At 38.1% G+C, this 18,269-nt stretch overlaps 4 protein-coding genes across 5 annotated transcripts; 3 read left to right on the top strand and 1 right to left on the bottom strand.

Moving 5' to 3' along the window:
* The first annotated feature begins 1,901 nt into the window (after nucleotides 1-1,901).
* On the top strand, nucleotides 1,902-5,266 carry LOC132113782 (histone-lysine N-methyltransferase SETD7-like). Of its 2 annotated transcripts, XM_059521772.1 has the most exons (8): nucleotides 1,902-2,052; nucleotides 2,703-2,832; nucleotides 3,546-3,747; nucleotides 3,896-4,085; nucleotides 4,212-4,293; nucleotides 4,500-4,617; nucleotides 4,736-4,893; nucleotides 5,031-5,266. In XM_059521772.1, exons 1-8 carry the CDS (start codon nucleotides 2,013-2,015, stop codon nucleotides 5,230-5,232), a joined length of 1,122 nt encoding a protein of 373 aa, XP_059377755.1. In that variant the 5' UTR covers nucleotides 1,902-2,012; the 3' UTR covers nucleotides 5,233-5,266. The 2 variants fall into 2 exon arrangements, 1 of the variants encoding a protein (XP_059377755.1); XR_009425204.1 differs by lacking the exon at nucleotides 5,031-5,266 and having other exon boundaries at nucleotides 4,212-4,318; nucleotides 4,736-4,855.
* Nucleotides 5,267-6,104: 838 nt separating this feature from the next.
* Nucleotides 6,105-8,617, top strand: LOC132113783 (uncharacterized). The gene is made up of 7 exons (XM_059521773.1): nucleotides 6,105-6,232; nucleotides 6,517-6,688; nucleotides 7,378-7,437; nucleotides 7,521-7,652; nucleotides 7,744-7,890; nucleotides 7,995-8,055; nucleotides 8,211-8,617. Exons 2-7 carry the CDS (start codon nucleotides 6,524-6,526, stop codon nucleotides 8,312-8,314), a joined length of 669 nt encoding a protein of 222 aa, XP_059377756.1. The 5' UTR covers nucleotides 6,105-6,232; nucleotides 6,517-6,523; the 3' UTR covers nucleotides 8,315-8,617.
* Nucleotides 8,618-9,979: 1,362 nt separating this feature from the next.
* On the bottom strand, nucleotides 9,980-13,153 carry rab33ba (RAB33B, member RAS oncogene family a). Its single transcript, XM_059521771.1, has 2 exons — nucleotides 12,666-13,153; nucleotides 9,980-11,911 (listed from the first exon to the last, which is right to left on the bottom strand). Exons 1-2 carry the CDS (start codon nucleotides 12,891-12,893, stop codon nucleotides 11,429-11,431), a joined length of 711 nt encoding a protein of 236 aa, XP_059377754.1. The 5' UTR covers nucleotides 12,894-13,153; the 3' UTR covers nucleotides 9,980-11,428.
* Nucleotides 13,154-13,469: 316 nt separating this feature from the next.
* Nucleotides 13,470-18,248, top strand: ugl (ureidoglycolate lyase). Its single transcript, XM_059521769.1, has 15 exons — nucleotides 13,470-13,610; nucleotides 13,812-13,940; nucleotides 14,120-14,338; nucleotides 14,419-14,509; nucleotides 14,616-14,692; nucleotides 15,120-15,230; nucleotides 15,324-15,383; nucleotides 15,474-15,630; nucleotides 15,717-15,915; nucleotides 16,661-16,739; nucleotides 16,836-16,928; nucleotides 17,027-17,099; nucleotides 17,193-17,260; nucleotides 17,335-17,465; nucleotides 17,832-18,248. The coding sequence occupies exons 1-15, from the start codon at nucleotides 13,605-13,607 to the stop codon at nucleotides 17,998-18,000; spliced, it is 1,662 nt and encodes a 553-aa protein (XP_059377752.1). The 5' UTR covers nucleotides 13,470-13,604; the 3' UTR covers nucleotides 18,001-18,248.
* The last annotated feature ends 21 nt before the right edge of the window (nucleotides 18,249-18,269 follow it).

The raw sequence follows: 18,269 nt of genomic DNA, 5'->3' as shown, positions 1-18,269 counted from the left end.
TCTTGTACACATATCACATCTGGCTTTTCCTCCATCTTATTTAGATAACCCTTAAATTCCAGTCCATTAGCCACCAAACTCCTAGCATTCCATTGTAAAATTACTAACATCAAAATTATTGTCCATCCCATGATTCTTGACTAGGCTGTACTTCTAAAGTTAGACCATCTCTAACCATTTCCCATGTTAGCCCTTTGATATCCAGGAACCGCTCTGCTGCTCTCACTATTATCTGTATCTTTTCTGTTCTTCTTTCAGTCTGCGCTGAACAATTTATGACCTCTGCCATGAATAACACAAAACTCTTTTTACTTACTGTCATTGTGTCATCCGATTTTTCCCTTTCCTTTTCTTCATTTCTGATTTGATCTTTCCACATCTCCTTCTCCTCACTCTCTTTCTTTTTCCTTGAGTCTACTTTTTTAACTGCTTCCGCATATGACAGCTTATTTCCATCTCTTTCCTTCTGAATTTCTACTGCTCTCTTTCTCACTTTACATCCTCCATATGCCACATTATGGGCTCCTCCACAATTACAACATTTTGCCTCCACACCTCTTCCACATTTTCCGTACTCATGTTCTTCCCCACAGTGTGCACATCTCTTTTTGGCTCTGCATACACTCGCAATATGACCATATCTCTGGCAGTTATAGCATCTCAGCGGAGCACGCACATATTCTCTCACCCGAAAGCTAACATATCCAATCATCACTTTACTTGGTAGCATTCCTCCACTTTCAAAACGCAACATTACAGAAAGACTTTCTTCCTTATTCCCTTCCCTATTCCTTTGCAATCGTTTTGCTTCAATTACATTTCCTCCTTTAATATTTATCATCAACTCTACCATAGTGACATCCAATGCTACCCCTGTAATTACTCCACATACCCATGATTTTCCACCTGTTTGATTACAACTTGAAATCACTTGTTTACACACAACCTTCATTTTCATCACCTTATCCCTCTGCTCCTCATTATCACAAATCACCAATAATGCTCCATCCTGAAGTACTCTTGCACCCCTAATCTCTCCTGATTGTTTCCTCAACTCCTTTGTTAACTCAATTGGGTTTACCCCTTTTACTCCTTGTCCCTCTTTAAATCTTACAATCATTTTTACTTCCTCTCTCCTTTCACTTATTACCCCCCTTTCACTATCCTCATCTGTACCTACTGAATCATCTTCATTATCTTTCTTCCTCTTATTATTTGCTTTTTCAACACTTTTTATTCTCCCTCCGTCCACTTGTGTCCAACCCATCTCATCACTTTCATCTTCAATCTCTTATTCATCAATTCTAGCTCTTGTTTCTGATCCAGCCTCCTCTTTTTTCTTTTTCCTCGATTTCCCCATCGTATTCTTCTTATTTCAGCAATTTTTATACTTAAAGCAATTCAGTATAATTTATTTCAAACACTCACGACGGTTGCAAACACAAGTTAGTCTAACTTCCGTTTCCGGTCCGTTCTTGCCGCCCTCTTCCACCTTCATCAGCACCCTATGGTCAGCACTGGGCGCGATAAAGCGACGGTTGCGTTGCGAATCATTTGAATTTGGCTTCAGTACGTCATAGGTAGAGCGAGGCAGCAGTTTACTGTTGGGGATTTTTGCATAGACAGTAAAGAAAAGCATCGTGGTGACATTGTCAGAGTGTTTTAGCAGGGTTTTGTCCACATTAGCTAAAAAAAAATATATTTTTTCTCGGGTTTCCAACCCTAGTTTTGAAGAAGACTCAAATCAGTGAATCATTTTTGACTAGTTGATAGAAAAGTATCGTCCAAATGAACCGATTCGTTCAAATGATTCGGATTTTCTTACGCTATTTCTTTTACTATGTGGAGCACCAATTATTTTACTGTCTATGTGGAGCACCAATGGAAATCTGTGCTGATGATGTCAGACTGTTCGCCGGGAACTGTCATCTCTGCCCTGCTGAAGCTTCCGTGACAGGAAAATACAGAAGCAGAATATTATCTCTCTGATAAACAACAGAGGAAGCGCAATCATGGACAGCGATGATGACAACATAGAGGAAATGGTGGAAGGTACGACAAACGTTGCGTGAATTTGTTTTTGTCGTCTTCTCGGGTGTCGGGCTGCACTGTCTCATTCCGCCGAGGATTAGCCTACCGATAGCTTTCCTTCGTACAAAAGCTAAAGCACCTAAAGCCCGTAAGCTTTGGAATTTTTAAATCCTCCAGATGACAGTGAGTGTTACTTCGGCTTTTGACTACAATTCTACAATTCTGTCTGAAGTCTCATCATGAACTGAGATAGTATAAAAACTGGAAGAATAAACGTTGTTAGACTAATTGATTTCTCTTGAAATATCTTTCATTTTATTTCATTCTCTGACACTCTGTACTATATATAATCTTTATGGTAGCATGTAAATGTTCTATATATAAGTTAGATTTGCAATTGGATGAACATTAGTGTGGTTGAAGCCACGTGGTTAAAACGTGGGGTGCTGCTGATACAAAAGTTGTAAAATGCACATTCTTAGCTCTGGTATAACCACTATACCCAGGTCCTCCGTCAATTTGTGTACTATTACTTTGTTTTAAAAGTTTTTGCTAAATGTCAAGTATCTTAACAGCTGATTTTATCAACATGGTCCATTAAATTGGTTTTATTGTTGGGTAGTGAGTGGTTACTTATTCATCAGTATATTACTTGGCTTATCTCTGATTAGGACCACTGGATGAGGATGACCAGCCTCATGGTTTCTGCACTGTGACTTACTCCTCCAGCGACAGATTTGAGGGACACTTTGTTCATGGGGAGAAAAATGGAAAAGGAAAATTCTTCTTTTTTGATGGCAGGTTTGAGACTTTATGTTGGCACCATTGATAAGCATATTATAGATTTCCAGCATATGTTTTAATAATGGAATTTTATTCACTGTTGATTAGACTGAGATTTCATAATTTAACTCTCAAGGCAGGGTTTTCGTTTTATTCATATGAATGGATTGCAAGATAGGTCTTGGCGAACTAGTTTTGCTATGCTGCTGCTACTGCTGACATTAGTAAAAGGTTACTGTTGAAACATCCTCAATATTATAGGCATTGGGATACATGATGTTGCAAGGTAAACTGTAGCAGATCTAGACATGTGGTGCTGGGGAGGAGGAAGAATAATGAAAATTCCCAATGCCCACAGTACTGATCTGTACCAGGTCGAGATGGAAATAAATAAGATATAGATGGGAAAATTAGATTGATTGACTGCACTTCCATATTAGGTGCATCAATCAGCTGCTCCAAGGAATTTTATGATTGAACTATGTATATATAATTTAGAATCATATCACTGGAGTCACGTTCATTCAAATGCACATGCAGACACATGCACCATCAACAGTCAGAGATGTCATTAACTTGCTTATTTTCTTTTTCCCCAATTTATTCGCTTCTTTGGGGTCTTATTTTTTTATACCCTTACATACTAAAAAGCTAATTTTGATTATTTTGATTATAGCAGATAAAGGTGATTATATTTCACCGAAATAACACATTTTTTATTTCCTTTATAGTAGGTTGGAGGGTTTCTATGTGGATGATGCTTTGCAGGGCCAGGGCATTTATACTTACGAGGATGGGGGAGCATTACATGGGACTTACGTAGATGGCGAGCTCAGTGGACCTGCTCAAGAGTTCAATCCAGAAGGTCAGCTGGTCTTCAGGGGCCAGTACAAGGACAACATTCACTATGGCATGTGCTGGATCTACTACCCGGTGTGTTTTACACAACATCAAGCACTTATCACAAGTTAAACTCAATCAACAGCATTTTGCACCAACATATTGAACTCTGATCATGGACAGTCTATTGAAAATGTCCAGGTTTATGTGTAAGTTATATTTTATTCTCTGCCATCTAAAGGATGGTGCCTGTGTGGTTGGGCAAGTGAATGAAGATGGAGAGATGACTGGAAAGTCTGTGGCTTATGTTTATCCTGATGGGCGTACAGCTCTGTATGGCTCCTTTGTTGATGGAGAACTGATTGAGGCCCAACTTGCCACTCTTACCACCCAAGAGAACAGCCGACCACACTTCACTGTTGATCCAGATAGTATGTTCATTTTTATTTTTTTAGTTTTATTTGCAAGACTTCATTTAAAGCAATGTAAAAGACCCAGATCAGTAAAAGTTGCTTGCTATCATATTTGTTGTAGATTAATCTTTCTTTTTCTTGTAGGTCCTGTTTACTGCTACGATAAATCCACCTTGTCATGTATCGCTGGTCATAAACTGTTGCCTGACCCCTACGAAAGTCAACGGTTGGTGCATGCTGTCATCCACCATGTAAACCTCAATCTATAAAATCTCGTTTTGAACAGAAAACATATATTTGTTTTTTCCAGTGACGGATTGTCCTGCTATTACGTTGGGGAGATTCTGTTGGTTCTCTAGGCTTAATACAGTATTTATCATGTCATCATTTTGTTGATGCAAGCTGAAAGGTGGTTTTCTTTATGTTTAACAGTGTGTATGTTGGACAGTCACTTATTTCCGGAGCTGGAGAAGGGCTGTTTACAAAAATTGAGGCTGAGGCTAACACAGTGATGGCTTTTTATAATGGTGTTCGCATTACACATATAGAGGTTTGTCTGTTTGCATTTTACATTATTCAAGGCCAGAATGTAATGATGTTTTTAATTTTTTAAGGATGCACTGTTCTAAATTGTTTTTCTTTAAATCTGTTTGTATTTAATTGAACAGGTGGACAGTCGTGACTGGTCCCTGAATGGGAACACTATTTCATTGGATGAGGACACTGTGATTGATGTTCCGGAACCTTTCAATCTGACGAAGAATTATTGTGCATCTCTAGGTCACAAGGCCAATCACTCCTTCACTCCCAATTGCAAATATGATCCGTGAGTGTAAATGTATATTTTAGAAATATACAGAAGCATCTTGCTTTTGTTTCATAGTAGCATTTTGTTGGATATTTCAATATAAAAAATCTTATTGTTATTTTTAATTCTTATTCTTATGGTTTTTACCTGTCAAGGTACATCCATCCTCGTTTTGGGCAAATAAAATGCATCCGAACAATCCGTGCTGTGGAGAAAGATGAAGAACTCACCGTTGCATATGGTTATGACCATGAGCCATCAGGGAAGTCTGGTCCAGAGGCACCAGAATGGTATAGAAAGCAACTGCTGGAGTTTCAGCAGAGGGAGTATGGAAAAGATGCTGAAGAGACCTGCTAAGACTCCTCTCACCAAAGCTGTCCTGAAAAAACATGATCTCCCATCCCAGCCTTTAGCTACCACCAGAAACTCTAACTTTGTTCTTTAACCTTCTTGCAGCTAATGCCAACATCTAATCACTCTTGAACTGATTTCTGGCATTCTCATCAGTTTACAAGGATTGTAAATGTGAAACCCTCACTCAGATCACTGAGCAAACTGTGGAAGGACTAGTATGTGTGTCAGTTGCTGACTGATTTAGTTGCACTACAAGAATACAGAGACTGAAAAATAGGAAGTGATTTTAAATGAATTTTGATGGAAATCCATAAAGTGGAGTTGAGTTTTAAAGACTTTTGTCACTATTTCTCGACTTGATGTATACAACCTCTTTCCCACAACTTGTGAAAACTATGCAGTATTAAACCAGTATAGTCTCTAGAATTATTGTTGTTTAAACCATTTTATTGGATTATTATTATTATTATTTTTGCATGTACGAACAGCTACAGTTACGTTTAAATAGGCTCAGTATTACACTGTCAAAACTGTTTATTTATATGATTTTTTTTCCAAGAAAAACTGAAAAATGTACACCACTAAAAGAAAGTTAAGCAAGGTGTATATGTTGGGAAAAGACTGAACAGAATGTACAGTATTTGAGAAAAAGGCACAAAGTTAAGAAAAATCTTTCTACTGAACTGAACTTCAGCCTTTGATATGCAAAAGCTATAGACAAAGATTTATCAATAAAAACTCCAGCATAGAGCACAATTTTACGAATGTTTTCTGGTGTTCTCAGCTACAATATAATGATAAAGTTTAGAAAATACGAATCGCATTTCTCTAAGCCAGAATGGAGTAATGATTAAGTAATTGTGTCAACACTGTAAATATCCACAGTGTGGGGGCGTGGTCATCGTGCTGCACCTGCGCGCGCGTCAGGTAAATGAGTGACGCTGGGTTTCACCGCTTTTTTCCAAACATAAGCGGCCCGGAAGTGACGGGAAAAACGGCATAGGTAAATTCTACATTCAATCTAATGTATAGGACTTATACACCACTTTATACGTATAAGCATAGCTTAATTATAGCGTTTAGTTAAATTTAGTTGTGTAAAGTGGTTTTGTAGTTTCAGAATCAACGCACAAAACGTGGGAAGCGGTCGTGACGGTTTCTAGTCAGTAAGTTAGATGTTTGAAAGGATACAGCTCCGTTCAGAGACAAAACAGTGAAGATTTACTCGTTTTTAAATGATAGCCTAAATACATTCCCTTCTCTTTGATACTTTTCTCTCCGCTGAAGGCCTGAGATGGACCGTTACAGGTATTTCATCTTCAATCAGAAGAGTGTGGTTGTCCTCGGCATCCTTCAGGTGGCGTGCTCGGGGCTTTGCGTGGTTTGCGGCTTTATGGACGCAGTCTTCCGCAAGAGCACTACTCTGAGTGAAACTAGAGCTCCACTCTGGGCTGGACTGGTAAAAACCTTAAAACTATTTAAATGCCTTCTCCGTGCACCATCCTAGTTCGACAGTTAGCAAATTGGGACAATCTCAAAGTCACTTAGAAATAATATGGCACTTATGTTTCAAGAATAAAATTCACTCCTGTATCCCATATTAAAACAGACCACATTTATCTATTTTATCATGTTAACATGATACTTGTTAACATGCACTGTTACTTGCAGTGATGCTGTCAAACTTAATAATGCAGATTTTTTTATAATGGAAGATTCTACACAATAATAATAAAGAGGGTTAGGCCTAGGTGTCACACTTGACCTGTATTCATCCTGTTGTAGCATCTTTGTGCACTGAGAGATGGTGATTCTACTGGGCCCCTAACAGGATGGGTGTTAGAAAAAATAAGAGATTGTACGAAAAATACTTATGCATTCAATAACAAAGTTATTGCATTCCCCTGAAAAACTGTGCATGCTTTCACAAATGCCCTGAAATATAGTTTTTCCTACCACCTCATATTATGTCCATTACAAAGGTTTTCGAGCAAAAAAAGCAAAAAAGTTTCTTAAGGGAATGCAAAAGTTTTGTGAGAAAAATACAAAAGCATTGAAATGTTTTTTTACCCATCTCATTTTACCATCATCCTTGAGGGGCTCCATATGATTCTGTAAAGCTCATTTCACTTTTTCCTCTTCTTTCAGATTATGGCTTCCCCTGGTGTGCTTGCTCTCTTTGCATCCCAGAAAAAAAACCCAATTTTGGTAGTTTCTTATTTCTCTAATCCAAAGTTTTTTTCCTAACTTTCTACCTGTTGATATTAACAAGCTCTCATTAATACCTTTAGGTAAATGTCATGATCGCATCATCTGTGATGTCGCTTTTTGCTGTATTGATTGTCTTCGTTTATTCTTGCGTCACTCTAATCTATGGCGAAGAGGATGATGAGATCTTCCATCCCCATCCTATCCCTGAAGTGGTACAGTCAAACCCAATCATGTTTACTTTCCCATCTGTTATACTCTCAGCTTAAAATATTGAAGTATTTGATAAAGCTGTGTCCTGTGTAGAGGGTTGTCCTCAGCCGGATGGTGAAAGGAGCAAACAGCATCCTTCTGGTGGCCTGCATGGGGTCCTTGCTCTTTTCTTCTCTCATTGCATATGTTGGCTGCCGCAGTCTGCCACTTTGTGGCTGCTTCGACTCCTCAAATGGCATGGTGGGTGTGATCTGTTGTAACATAAGAAAACTTCGGTATTTTAAAGTTAGTATACAGAAAACAATATTGAGCTGTTAATTACTGCATGGTTGTGTATTTTACAGGAGTTTCTAGTTCCTCAGAATGACCCTGTTATTCCAACTGAACTTGTATGCTCTTGGCAAGGTACGTGAGAGATGTGTTGTTGGAGTGGGTTTGTAAACAGAGATAAGAAAATCATATTTCATAAGTCATCTGCTATACGAGCCACAATGTTTGCCATTATGATGATGTTAGTGAGGATGTGGCTGACTAATGAGATTTTATTTTGCCTCATGCAGATGATGAGCGAATCTTTAACTCCCCCATGTCATTCATGGATCGCTGTCCTGAACAGGAACCGCAAGACCTCTCCATGCTTCCACCATATAGCAGACTAGCTTAGTAATTGATTAGTTTTTTGGTGTGTGTGTGTGCCTGGGGAAAATATGAAATATTGTGAAATATAGTTCATTAATTTTTCCCATAAATATTTCATCAAGCCTGCTTGTTTCAAATCAACTTAAATGTATTCTTGATGTTAAAGTTATCAGTGCCATATTTTATATTATCTTCCAGTGTGTGTGTGTGTGTGTTTTCTTAAGGCACATGCCTTGGCTTTATATTTTTACATGATAGACTGATATATTTGCACACATAAACCTGTATGTATATATTTTTACAATAAACAATTCTGTTTAAATCTTTATGAATTTACAAACCATTGCATTTCAGTGGATGTTCAGTAAGGCATAATGTACATCCAACCGGTTGTTATCGCAGAATAACCCTGAACAGAGTGATCAGGACCCTGACGTGAAGTGTGCTTTGTGTAATCCTTCTTATTACACGGCTACTTACCACATAAGTAAATAATTAGATGCAATAATTAGAAGCTTCTGTTAAGACAGCAGTTGTGAGCAAGTGGCAAAACCAAACTATACGTACATTTAAGGGAAAAGATGCAGTCATACAACTTATTGCACAAATAAGTAATTAACATAAGGCGATAAAAGATTTAAGACGAAAATGTTTTAAAATCTTACCAGTTTGTTAGTTTTCTTATAATCCATTAAAGCGTATAAAACAATCGTAGCAAAATGGCAGCAGTTCCGTTTGTATGAAACGAGAGAGTGAGTCCGCGATACCAGGATGACATAATTAAATAATTGTGCACCATTTTAAACAGAGTTTAAATATTTTATTAGCTAAACAAACGCAAAGCTTCCACCAAGAAAAAACAGTTCCTAGCAAGAGTATAGCGCCGACTTCAGTTACCTGGATGAGCCTTTGTTATAGCTTTTACCGGTTGTTATCGAGGGATAACATATCTTGGAATGTTGCAACTGACCAATCAAAATCAAGTATTCCACAGAGCCGTGTAATAAGAAGATTATATAACATCACAAGGGACAGTATCATTATTGCAGTGTCATTACTTTAAAGTTTCTAGTTTCTGAACATTATTGAGTTTCCATATGCACTCTTTAATGAGACAAAGCACAATACCCATCAGCTGAAATTCATAGATGTGGTACTTTTATTTTTAGTAAAACACTGAAACAGTTCAAACCAAAACCGCAACAAGCATTGCTTTCTTTTACACTTCTTTGATTATAGTGGATTGATGCCGTGTTTATTTTCTCAAAACTATTTCACTCCAACTCACTGACCAACATTAAAGTCATGAGTTATATCAGACAAATGACAAGTAAAGATATGTTGTGCATGCTTGAGTTCTGGCACTGATTGCAAGGTGTTATTTTATCAACTGCTGACTCCTGAAACTATGAATTGGCTCATACATTTGGTTGCAAATATGCATAATTATCCCAAGAATAATTATCAATTACATACAATAAAAATGTAACACTTAATCTTCCATATATTTCCTGCATTTGGAATTTTCAAGCTGTAACATTTTTGAGGATTTTTTAGATCTGATAATATTTTACATTGTTTACAGTGTTATTAATGTGTTCATGAAGACAGAAAAAATACAGAATTAAATTCTGAAGGACACTTGAAATGGTGAAAAGAGAAAAATCTTTACAGACAACAATGAAGAGAATCCAGACCAAAAGTGTGTTTTTATCAAGACCAATTCAGCATGAACCTACAAAAATCATGAATGATCATGATGTTTGTCAGATAAATAAGATATCAACCAGCACCCAGGGTCAAAACATTAAGCACAAATAGACAAGTCTTAATATGCATTTAAACATTTAAAAAGCCATCATCAACCATGCACAATACCCTCAACAAATCACATGCTCCCCTACTATTGTACCCGCATCAAACAATGCAAAGCATAACCTAACCAAGCCCTTTACCATCCTACTTAAAAAAAATAAAAATAATCAGAAATTATATGCAAAACCAATTTTTGGCAATTTCCCTTAAAAGAAATAAAGAATGTCATGCCTGAGCTTCTGTCATGCACTCCACAGGACCAGCTGTGGTTACATAATGACATGAGTGAATATTCCCTGTTATGGATTCAACTGCACTCTGCATATCAGTGTTGGAAAGAGGATAGCCAAAGGGAAAGACAATTTAGTCATTAGCAGATCTATGTATTTGTACTGACAGATTACACACTGAAACAGAAATTGATATCAAACCTTCTAATCAGATTTATGCCATGCACAGAGCAATGCCATGAATAATATGAGGTACTCATACTAATCTGCGATTATACACTACAGATCACTTTCATTTTGCCTAACAAAGCAGTACTACACACAAAACCTGACTGTAGACACTGAAGTAAATATTGTCAGCAAATTCTTGTCCCTTTTTACCTAACTTACCTACATCTCAACATGATTCACAGGAAGGACTGGTTATCATGCATAACCCAGATGTTTTTACAATAGATTTTATTCAGATGAATGACTGCTAGGAAAAAATAAATTGGCAAAAATAAAACGATGGCGGTGGACTAGGACTGGCTTTTTTAGAAAGGCAAGGATATCAGCTTTATTTTTCTTTACAATTCATCTCTCGTTTTGTGTAAAACCTATTAGCAGCACAAATAAATAACCTGCATTTAGCATGTGTGGCTTACGTAGAATGAGAGAACATACAAACAGATTCCCCTGGGAGACTGAAGTGATTTAACAGAACAGTTTATCTAATTGTGGCAAAAAAATTCACCAATTCACCTACAGGATTGCATAACTGGCTAAAACTAGTAGGCAAATGTAGTGAGTGTTTGGCAGTGGCATACGATATGAGCTAGACAGAATGACACATAACGGATAAGCTTGTAAATGTAAGACAGATGGGCCTACATGCAACTTCTGAAAGTTTGAGTGGTGGAAGAATGTTTTTTCCCTTTAAAATTGCCAGATTCTGCACATCAGATACAAAAAGAAATCTTGAGAATACATGTTCCTGTGTCCACAACCCTGGACCTTCACAGATAACACAAAAGCACCTCTGAATCTGCTTCTTTAAAAGGTGCTTTTCCTTTGTCACCTCCATCCTGTAAAGTGGTGACTCTTTCATTACCTCAACATCCACAGCCCCAAGTTCCCCTGTCCTCTTCGTCCTGCCTCCTGAGAGTGACAGTATCTCCTGAACTGCACGGTGGTTGGCTTAACACCAGCGGCTTCTGAGATTTCAGCTTGTGCGCCACTGTCATAAAAATGGCTTCCACGTGGTCACTATTATTCCGACCGCCGTCATCGTTTCCATAGGGGTTCTTGGCAGAGGTCTCGAACAGAGGCATCGAGTGTGCATCGGCAAACTGCTGTGCTACATCTGTGCTTACTTGAGCAGCATGGCGCAGGTCGCATTTGTTGCCAACCAAGATCCTGGGCACCTCTTGACCCAGGGCATGCTGACGGCACTCCTCGATCCACAATGGAAGGCTTCGGAAACTAGCGGCATTGGTGACGTCATAGACAAACACCACAGCGTGGACGTTACGGTAGTAGTGCTGCACCATACTCTTTCGGAAGCGCTCCTGGCCTGCGGTGTCCCACAACTGGACCTGGAAGAAGGGAGAGCTATTAGCAGTCAACTTATATCATACCATACCATACATATTAGTTCTTTCAACATTGCAGGAGAATGTGTGTTCATACATAAATGACAAACACAGTGAGGTATTATGATGAAAGTGTGGGGGTTGTGTGCATGTGAGTTTTTGGAAATGTAAATTTAGTTACATACTAAGGCTTACTATGACCAATGCAATGGTGTACAACAATAAGGAGCCTAACCCTGCATTACACCGGCCATTTCTTCAACCTTATAAAGCTTATTGTATATGTAGATTTTCAACGAGATCAAAACTGAAAAACATATTGTACACAATCTAGTACATGCATTCTGCCCACTTATTAATAGTTCATATTCACAACTGATGTTTACACACATTTTAAGTATTCTGCTATATTGCTATAAAAATATTACTGATTTAATTATTTACATGGCAGGCTTTCAGAATTTCGTCTTTCCTTTTAGCCATATAAATAACAACATCTAACCAACATGCATAGTTTTCTCACTTTGTGCCTCTGAATAAAACCATACTCGATGGACCATGGGGTATCACAGCCAAATGTATCAAATATGGTATAAAACACAAACTTTTTCATATGTCTTTAATCTAAAGTTTCAATAAACTGTTCTATTTTAAAATATTCTGGCTATTATTTCATGTGTCAGGATTTACAGGATGACATAAACACACATTGGAGTCATTTTACAATATAACCTCCTAAAATCAGAAGCATCCTCACCTTGATTTTCTCTCCGTCTATTTCAATAACCTTTTCCCGAAAATCCACCCCGATGGTGGCCTCAGTCTTGTCTGGAAACTTGCCCGCACAGAATCTATAGGTGAGGCAAGTCTTGCCAACTCCAGAGTCTCCGATCACGATGATCTTAAAGATTCGGGTCCGTGGGGGAGGCAGAGATGAGCAGGTCAAAGATGAGCTAAATTCAAAGGAGGACTCGATATCTGCCATGCTGGCTTCCTGTAGACAAACAAGTGCCTCTAGGAATGGCACAGTGCAAATGTACTGATGCTAACGGGTCAAACAAATGACTCAAACGCAGGCTGTTTATCATCCGGTCCTTCACCTCAAGCTTCATGTACAAAAATCAGAGATTCAAACGCCGGGGGCTGTATTTGACGTGTTGACCGGTAGTCTCCGCATTTTGCTGATGCATTCCTGGCGGAGTCTTCCTACACTGTTTGGGTCTGTACGTACGACGTTGACACAACTGTAATCTCGCGATAAGTCACATAACACTGAGCGCGTTATGGTTGGTAACGTTACTTCCAAACAATACACAGAAAAGGCCATTAACAAAACTGAAACTTACCACTGCAAACGGAGCACACACACACACACACACACACACACACACACACTCTAACTAAATAAATATGGAAGTCATTATATTCTAACATATTATGTTGTATAATAAAGGGAGGATGGAAGTTTTTACTGCTTTCCAGTGATAGTTGTGCTTTTAATATGACAGGAGAATTGCACTAAAAATATTTTAGTCGAGTTTGTTTACTGATTTGTTCCCTTAAAAGCTTTGTTAAAACACCGGTTCGTTCACGAAATAAACCTCACTATAATAGTCATGTGTGACTTAAAGTAAACAGTGCAATGACACTTATCAAAGTCCAACTCTAGATTTACTTTAGTGGACGACTGCGGAAAATGTTGGTAAGTTCTCATACTGTGTGACTGCTTTAAAACAGCAGTAACACTCATTATAAATATATATTTTCAGTATGTTCGTAAATTTGTATGTATTATACATATGTAATTGTGTCAGTGAATGGTAATGTGCAGAATTAAATGATGTTTTGTCAGTTTTCTCAGTGTCTGGAGATCATGTAGATTTAATGTGCTGCTGATAAACAGGTACATCAAGGTGTTGAGCTGGAAACGCCTCCCTCAGGACTTGAGAGAGAGTTTAATACTCTTTTTAATTCTGATGCTCTGCAATTTCTCTCTGAACTCATCTCTGTCTTCCAAGCAGAGGTTGACAAGGTAGGCTATGGGAAACCACTTGAATTTACATATCATTTATATTAGGTTTTAACCCCATAAAGCCTATTAAGGAAACCCAAATTACTTATTTAGGCTAGCCATAACAATGTTTGCTTGTTTGTTTGTTTATTTTTTGGACGAGTATTCATCAAAAGACGTCATCATCTCTCCTTTGCAAGGTTTTGAATCTACGAGTTCTCCGGAAAGTTCAGTTGGATCTGACTGGAGAGTTGCCAGGCTTTCTAAAGTACACAGCTCACATCCGAAATGATCCCAGCTGGAGAGTGAGTCCAGTTCCAGACCGATTACACTGCAGACATGTAGACGTTGGTGACCTTTCACCCTGTGATGCACAACGACTCATCAAAGGACTCAAATCTACTGCCCAAGGGTTACAGGTAGGACTTAGTTGTGCAAATAAGATGACATACACTGACATTTCTGGTTGTAATAGTATTATTGTTCTTTTCTGTTGTAGATCGATTTTGATGATGGGAACTGTCCAACATATCGCAATCAAATAAAGGGCATTTACAATGTTTATCAGGCTGTGCACAACAGGTTTCAGGGTGAGTCTTATGATTCTAACGTCTGCTAATTGTTTTGTCAGAAGTGTAATTAATTAAATATTCTTTATCAAAAGAATCCCATTAGAGATATATTCCTTTTGTATAGATGTACCACCCATTTCTCAGGCTCCAGTGCTGATGCTCCGCCCTCGAGCATGGAACATGGTGGAGCACAATATGATGGTATAGATCTGTAGTGAGCTGGTCTTATGCATTTTTGTTTGTTTGCCCTAACCATGTGTTGGTTTGTTTGTAATGGTCTAGTTTCACATTTCACCTTATAATGATTTAATGATCTATTGTAAGGTTTTGCTTGTTTTAAATCTCATTTTATTTTAAAGGAGTGGCTATAAGTGATTATAATTTTATTAAATTTTTTAGCTCTCTTAATAATAACATTTCATAATAAAACTCTTGACATTTATGTTATTGCTCTTTACTCTTAATTTATGTCAGTAGTTGTCTCATTTGTGTCTGATTATATAGCTCCAAATTGTTTGGAGAAACATCTGATTGAGACTAAAATGCTTTAACTGTAAATGAGCTAATCCTGAGTAGTAAAATATCCTTTTTGGTAGTTTGAAGCAAATGAACATCTGTTTCTCTGTAGGTGAATGGTCGAGAGGTTCCAGGTCCACTGTTTGATTTTGGTCTGCTGATGTTTCATAATGCAAAACTACTTCTTCAAAACCAGAGTGGCCCTTTTTTCTACTTGTCCAAGGTCAGTGTCAGATCACGTTACTCTGTTTACCAGAACAGAACGTCAATGTAGAATCAAACATATTCTAAAGACTCTTCATGTTTTGTTGTGCAGGTTGAAAGCTACATGGAGGCCAGACTCTGGAGTCAGATTTTTTTCTGGACTGAGAAGAAGGTGCGAGTGTTGACAGAGATTACACACAATCCTGCTGCAGTTTTGACTGGCATGAATTTGATTTCTAATGTATTCTGAAATGTTTTGTAGCTTGGCCTGCCAGCGGGCTGTATAAAGGCCACCGTGTTGATCGAGTGTGTCCTGGCATCGTTCGAGATGGAGGAGATTTTGTACGAGCTCAAGGAGCACTCTGCTGGTCTAAACTGTGGCATCTGGGATTACTCCGCTTCCTTTGTCAACAAATTCGGTCAGCGCATACATTTTCTGTGATTTTGACTAGTAGTAGTTTGACTCAGTCAAATTCCTTGTTAGTGACGATGGTTTGATTTCTAGGTCATCGAGCTGATTTCCTCCTCCCTGATCGCAGTAAGTATGTGGATATGGAGAAGCGGTTCCTGCACAGCTACATGGATCTTCTGGTGCAGACGTGTCACCGCAGGGGTGCCCTAGCAACAGGTGGCATGGCAGCATTGCTGTTGCCTAGAGAAAAAGAGAGTGACCTCTACAAGACTGTACTCAGAACTGTCACCAGGCAAGACACAACCAGAGCAAATGAAAGCTGTGATTTGAATCCAACCCATATTCGCAATCAAAATATAGTGGCACATGCTTTGTAAATCCTAAAATGGCATAAAACATTCAATAAACTTAATTGTTTTTGCATTTAATCTAAATATCATACATTTTCATTAATGCTGTAATAAGGCGGCATCACTATTGCTATCGACAAAATTTAGGGTTGGGGATTTGAACAACTCCATGACCCTAAGTATTAAAATTTGACCTGTAGTTCTGCACCAATATATATTATGAACTTTAAATCTTGCACCATTCTGGCTGACAAATGTTGCCTTACATACAATAAAAGTAGCCCATGTTCAAACGCTTTGCTAACTTTCCCATTATGTTATGACAACATTATACATGATTAATATATTACAAGAAAAACTTTCTATGAATGAAGTTATAAATAACATTTTAATGCAAATGTTTTGATTATGAAAGACCAGATGACTTTGAACAAATGTTCTATTAATGTTACTGGAAAAATGTTTGTAACTTTGAGAGAAGTGGTATGGTGCATGGGTATGCACCAAATTCACCACAGATTGTACTTTAGTTAATTGACTGACAAGTTTTTCTTGGCTCACTGTCATCTTAGTCATTTTTTCATATTTATATTATTGACCAAATCAAAGACATACATCCATACAGCTCAACCATGTATGGTTCTGTATTTATTTTCCATACAAATGCTCATTCTTGTTTTGTTTTAGACTTAAATTACTGGAGATCAAGGCAGGAGTTGATGGGTTCATGGTCTACGACATGGACCTGATTGAGCCCATGCAAAAAGTAAGTGTCTCATTTCGGTCTAGTCATTGATAGACTAACCCCATCACAGCACTTGCATATATACATATGAAAACGTATTTTCTCTCTCGCACACAGCTGTTTCAGCTTCACTCTCATGGTCAGAATCAACTCCTGCAGCTGCGTGAAGACATCACTGTGACCCCTGAAGACTTGCTCACTATGCCTCCAGTCAGTTGAACTCCATCACTGCAAATCATATCAACATTTTAACGTGTGGTGAGTGAAAATGCTGTGGCCTTTGTATTGTGTGCTTTATATCTCTGTAGGGAGGAGTAACACTTTACGGACTGAGGTATAACATTGCTGTAGGAATCCTCTTCATTGAAGCCTGGCTTTCAGGTGCAAAACTTTTTCACATATATGATCTTTTAAACAACACTTTTATGTTATGTGATGAATGGAGGTTTTTTTAATATTAACTTTGTACCACAGGTAGAGGTCATTTCTTCTATCTGGGGAAGGTTGAGGACTCGGCAACAGCAGAGATATCCAGATCTCAGGTTGGTCCATAACACTGTCCAGCTCTCATGCTGCAATGCAATATTATCTCTTACTTTAAAAGGCTGTTTGTCAGGTTTGGCAGTGGATCCGGCACCAAGTGAGACTGGAGGATGATGGGGCAGCAGTGACCCGAGCTCTTGTCAGCAGTTTGGCTGAAGGTTTGACAGAAGATCTGAAGGCAGCCATATATTGCCAAACAAGCAGGTAGAGAATGCCGTACAGACAATTCATATATTGATAGAGAAAACATTTGTTGCAATGTGCACTTCAACAAGAAATAGTGACCAGAAAATGAAGTGGGATTCCCACAACAAAAGACCATGCATTACAGTGGTTACAGGATGTCCTTGGAAACGGTATTTAGAAATCATTGTTCAATATATTAGAAAATACCTCAATTACAATATATAAAAAATTTGAACATATTTCCTCCTTTTATAATATAAAAATACAAAATATCTGAGTAGTAGTTTACATTGTAAATCTGTTACAGAGCTGTGGGACCTCTGTGATTGCTCAAGAACACACATTGAGAAATACCGACCTTTTCTCTATTTCCACTCTTTTTAGGGACAAAAAGAGGTTGATGACTGCTGTGTCCATGTTTATAGAAATAGTGCAGAAGAATGATTTCCCAGAGTTCCTCACCACATACCTTAACCTGGACCACACTTTCCTCAGCTCTCAGAGCCAACATGAGAACGGACAGACAGACACGGTGCCCAAAGCCAGACTCTAGCCTGCCGAAATGAATTACTTCTACATCACAAGCAAAATAATACAATCATGAACGCTTTTTGTCTTAAGATTTGTTAACTCACAAACTCTCTATACCAAATTTTAGACAAATAATTATGAAGATGGTTTATGAGAGTAAAAAAAAAAAAAAAAAAAGGACAGGAAATTTACTTCAGTTTACCTATAGCACAGTGATTCTCAACCAGGATACCTCAAGATGACTTAAAGCCAAAATATACCAATAAGGCAAAACCAAATTCTGGTGTTCTG

The sequence above is a fragment of the Carassius carassius genome, chromosome 33 (assembly GCF_963082965.1).
Source record: "Carassius carassius chromosome 33, fCarCar2.1, whole genome shotgun sequence".
NCBI lineage: Eukaryota > Metazoa > Chordata > Actinopteri > Cypriniformes > Cyprinidae > Carassius > Carassius carassius.
This window is presented reverse-complemented; position numbering and strand designations above follow the sequence as displayed.

What these genes read in the sequence shown, in the direction of transcription:
- LOC132113783 (XM_059521773.1), top strand. Translation starts at nt 6,524, where the DNA reads ATGGACCGTTACAGGTATTTCATCTTCAATCAGAAGAGTGTGGTTGTC. An exon ending in CCCATCCTATCCCTGAAGTG is followed by an intron (nt 7,653 to 7,743) that starts GTACAGTCAAAC and finishes TGTCCTGTGTAG; the next exon opens with AGGGTTGTCCTCAGCCGGAT. An exon ending in TCGACTCCTCAAATGGCATG is followed by an intron (nt 7,891 to 7,994) that starts GTGGGTGTGATC and finishes TGTATTTTACAG; the next exon opens with GAGTTTCTAGTTCCTCAGAA.
- rab33ba (XM_059521771.1), bottom strand. Translation starts at nt 12,893, where the DNA reads ATGGCAGATATCGAGTCCTCCTTTGAATTTAGCTCATCTTTGACCTGC. An exon ending in TAGACGGAGAGAAAATCAAG is followed by an intron (nt 11,912 to 12,665) that starts GTGAGGATGCTT and finishes CCCTTCTTCCAG; the next exon opens with GTCCAGTTGTGGGACACCGC.
- ugl (XM_059521769.1), top strand. An exon ending in TCCAAGCAGAGGTTGACAAG is followed by an intron (nt 13,941 to 14,119) that starts GTAGGCTATGGG and finishes CTCCTTTGCAAG; the next exon opens with GTTTTGAATCTACGAGTTCT. An exon ending in GTACTCAGAACTGTCACCAG is followed by an intron (nt 15,916 to 16,660) that starts GCAAGACACAAC and finishes GTTTTGTTTTAG; the next exon opens with ACTTAAATTACTGGAGATCA.
- LOC132113782 (XM_059521772.1), top strand. Translation starts at nt 2,013, where the DNA reads ATGGACAGCGATGATGACAACATAGAGGAAATGGTGGAAG. An exon ending in CTTCACTGTTGATCCAGATA is followed by an intron (nt 4,086 to 4,211) that starts GTATGTTCATTT and finishes TTTTTCTTGTAG; the next exon opens with GTCCTGTTTACTGCTACGAT. An exon ending in GACCCCTACGAAAGTCAACG is followed by an intron (nt 4,294 to 4,499) that starts GTTGGTGCATGC and finishes TATGTTTAACAG; the next exon opens with TGTGTATGTTGGACAGTCAC.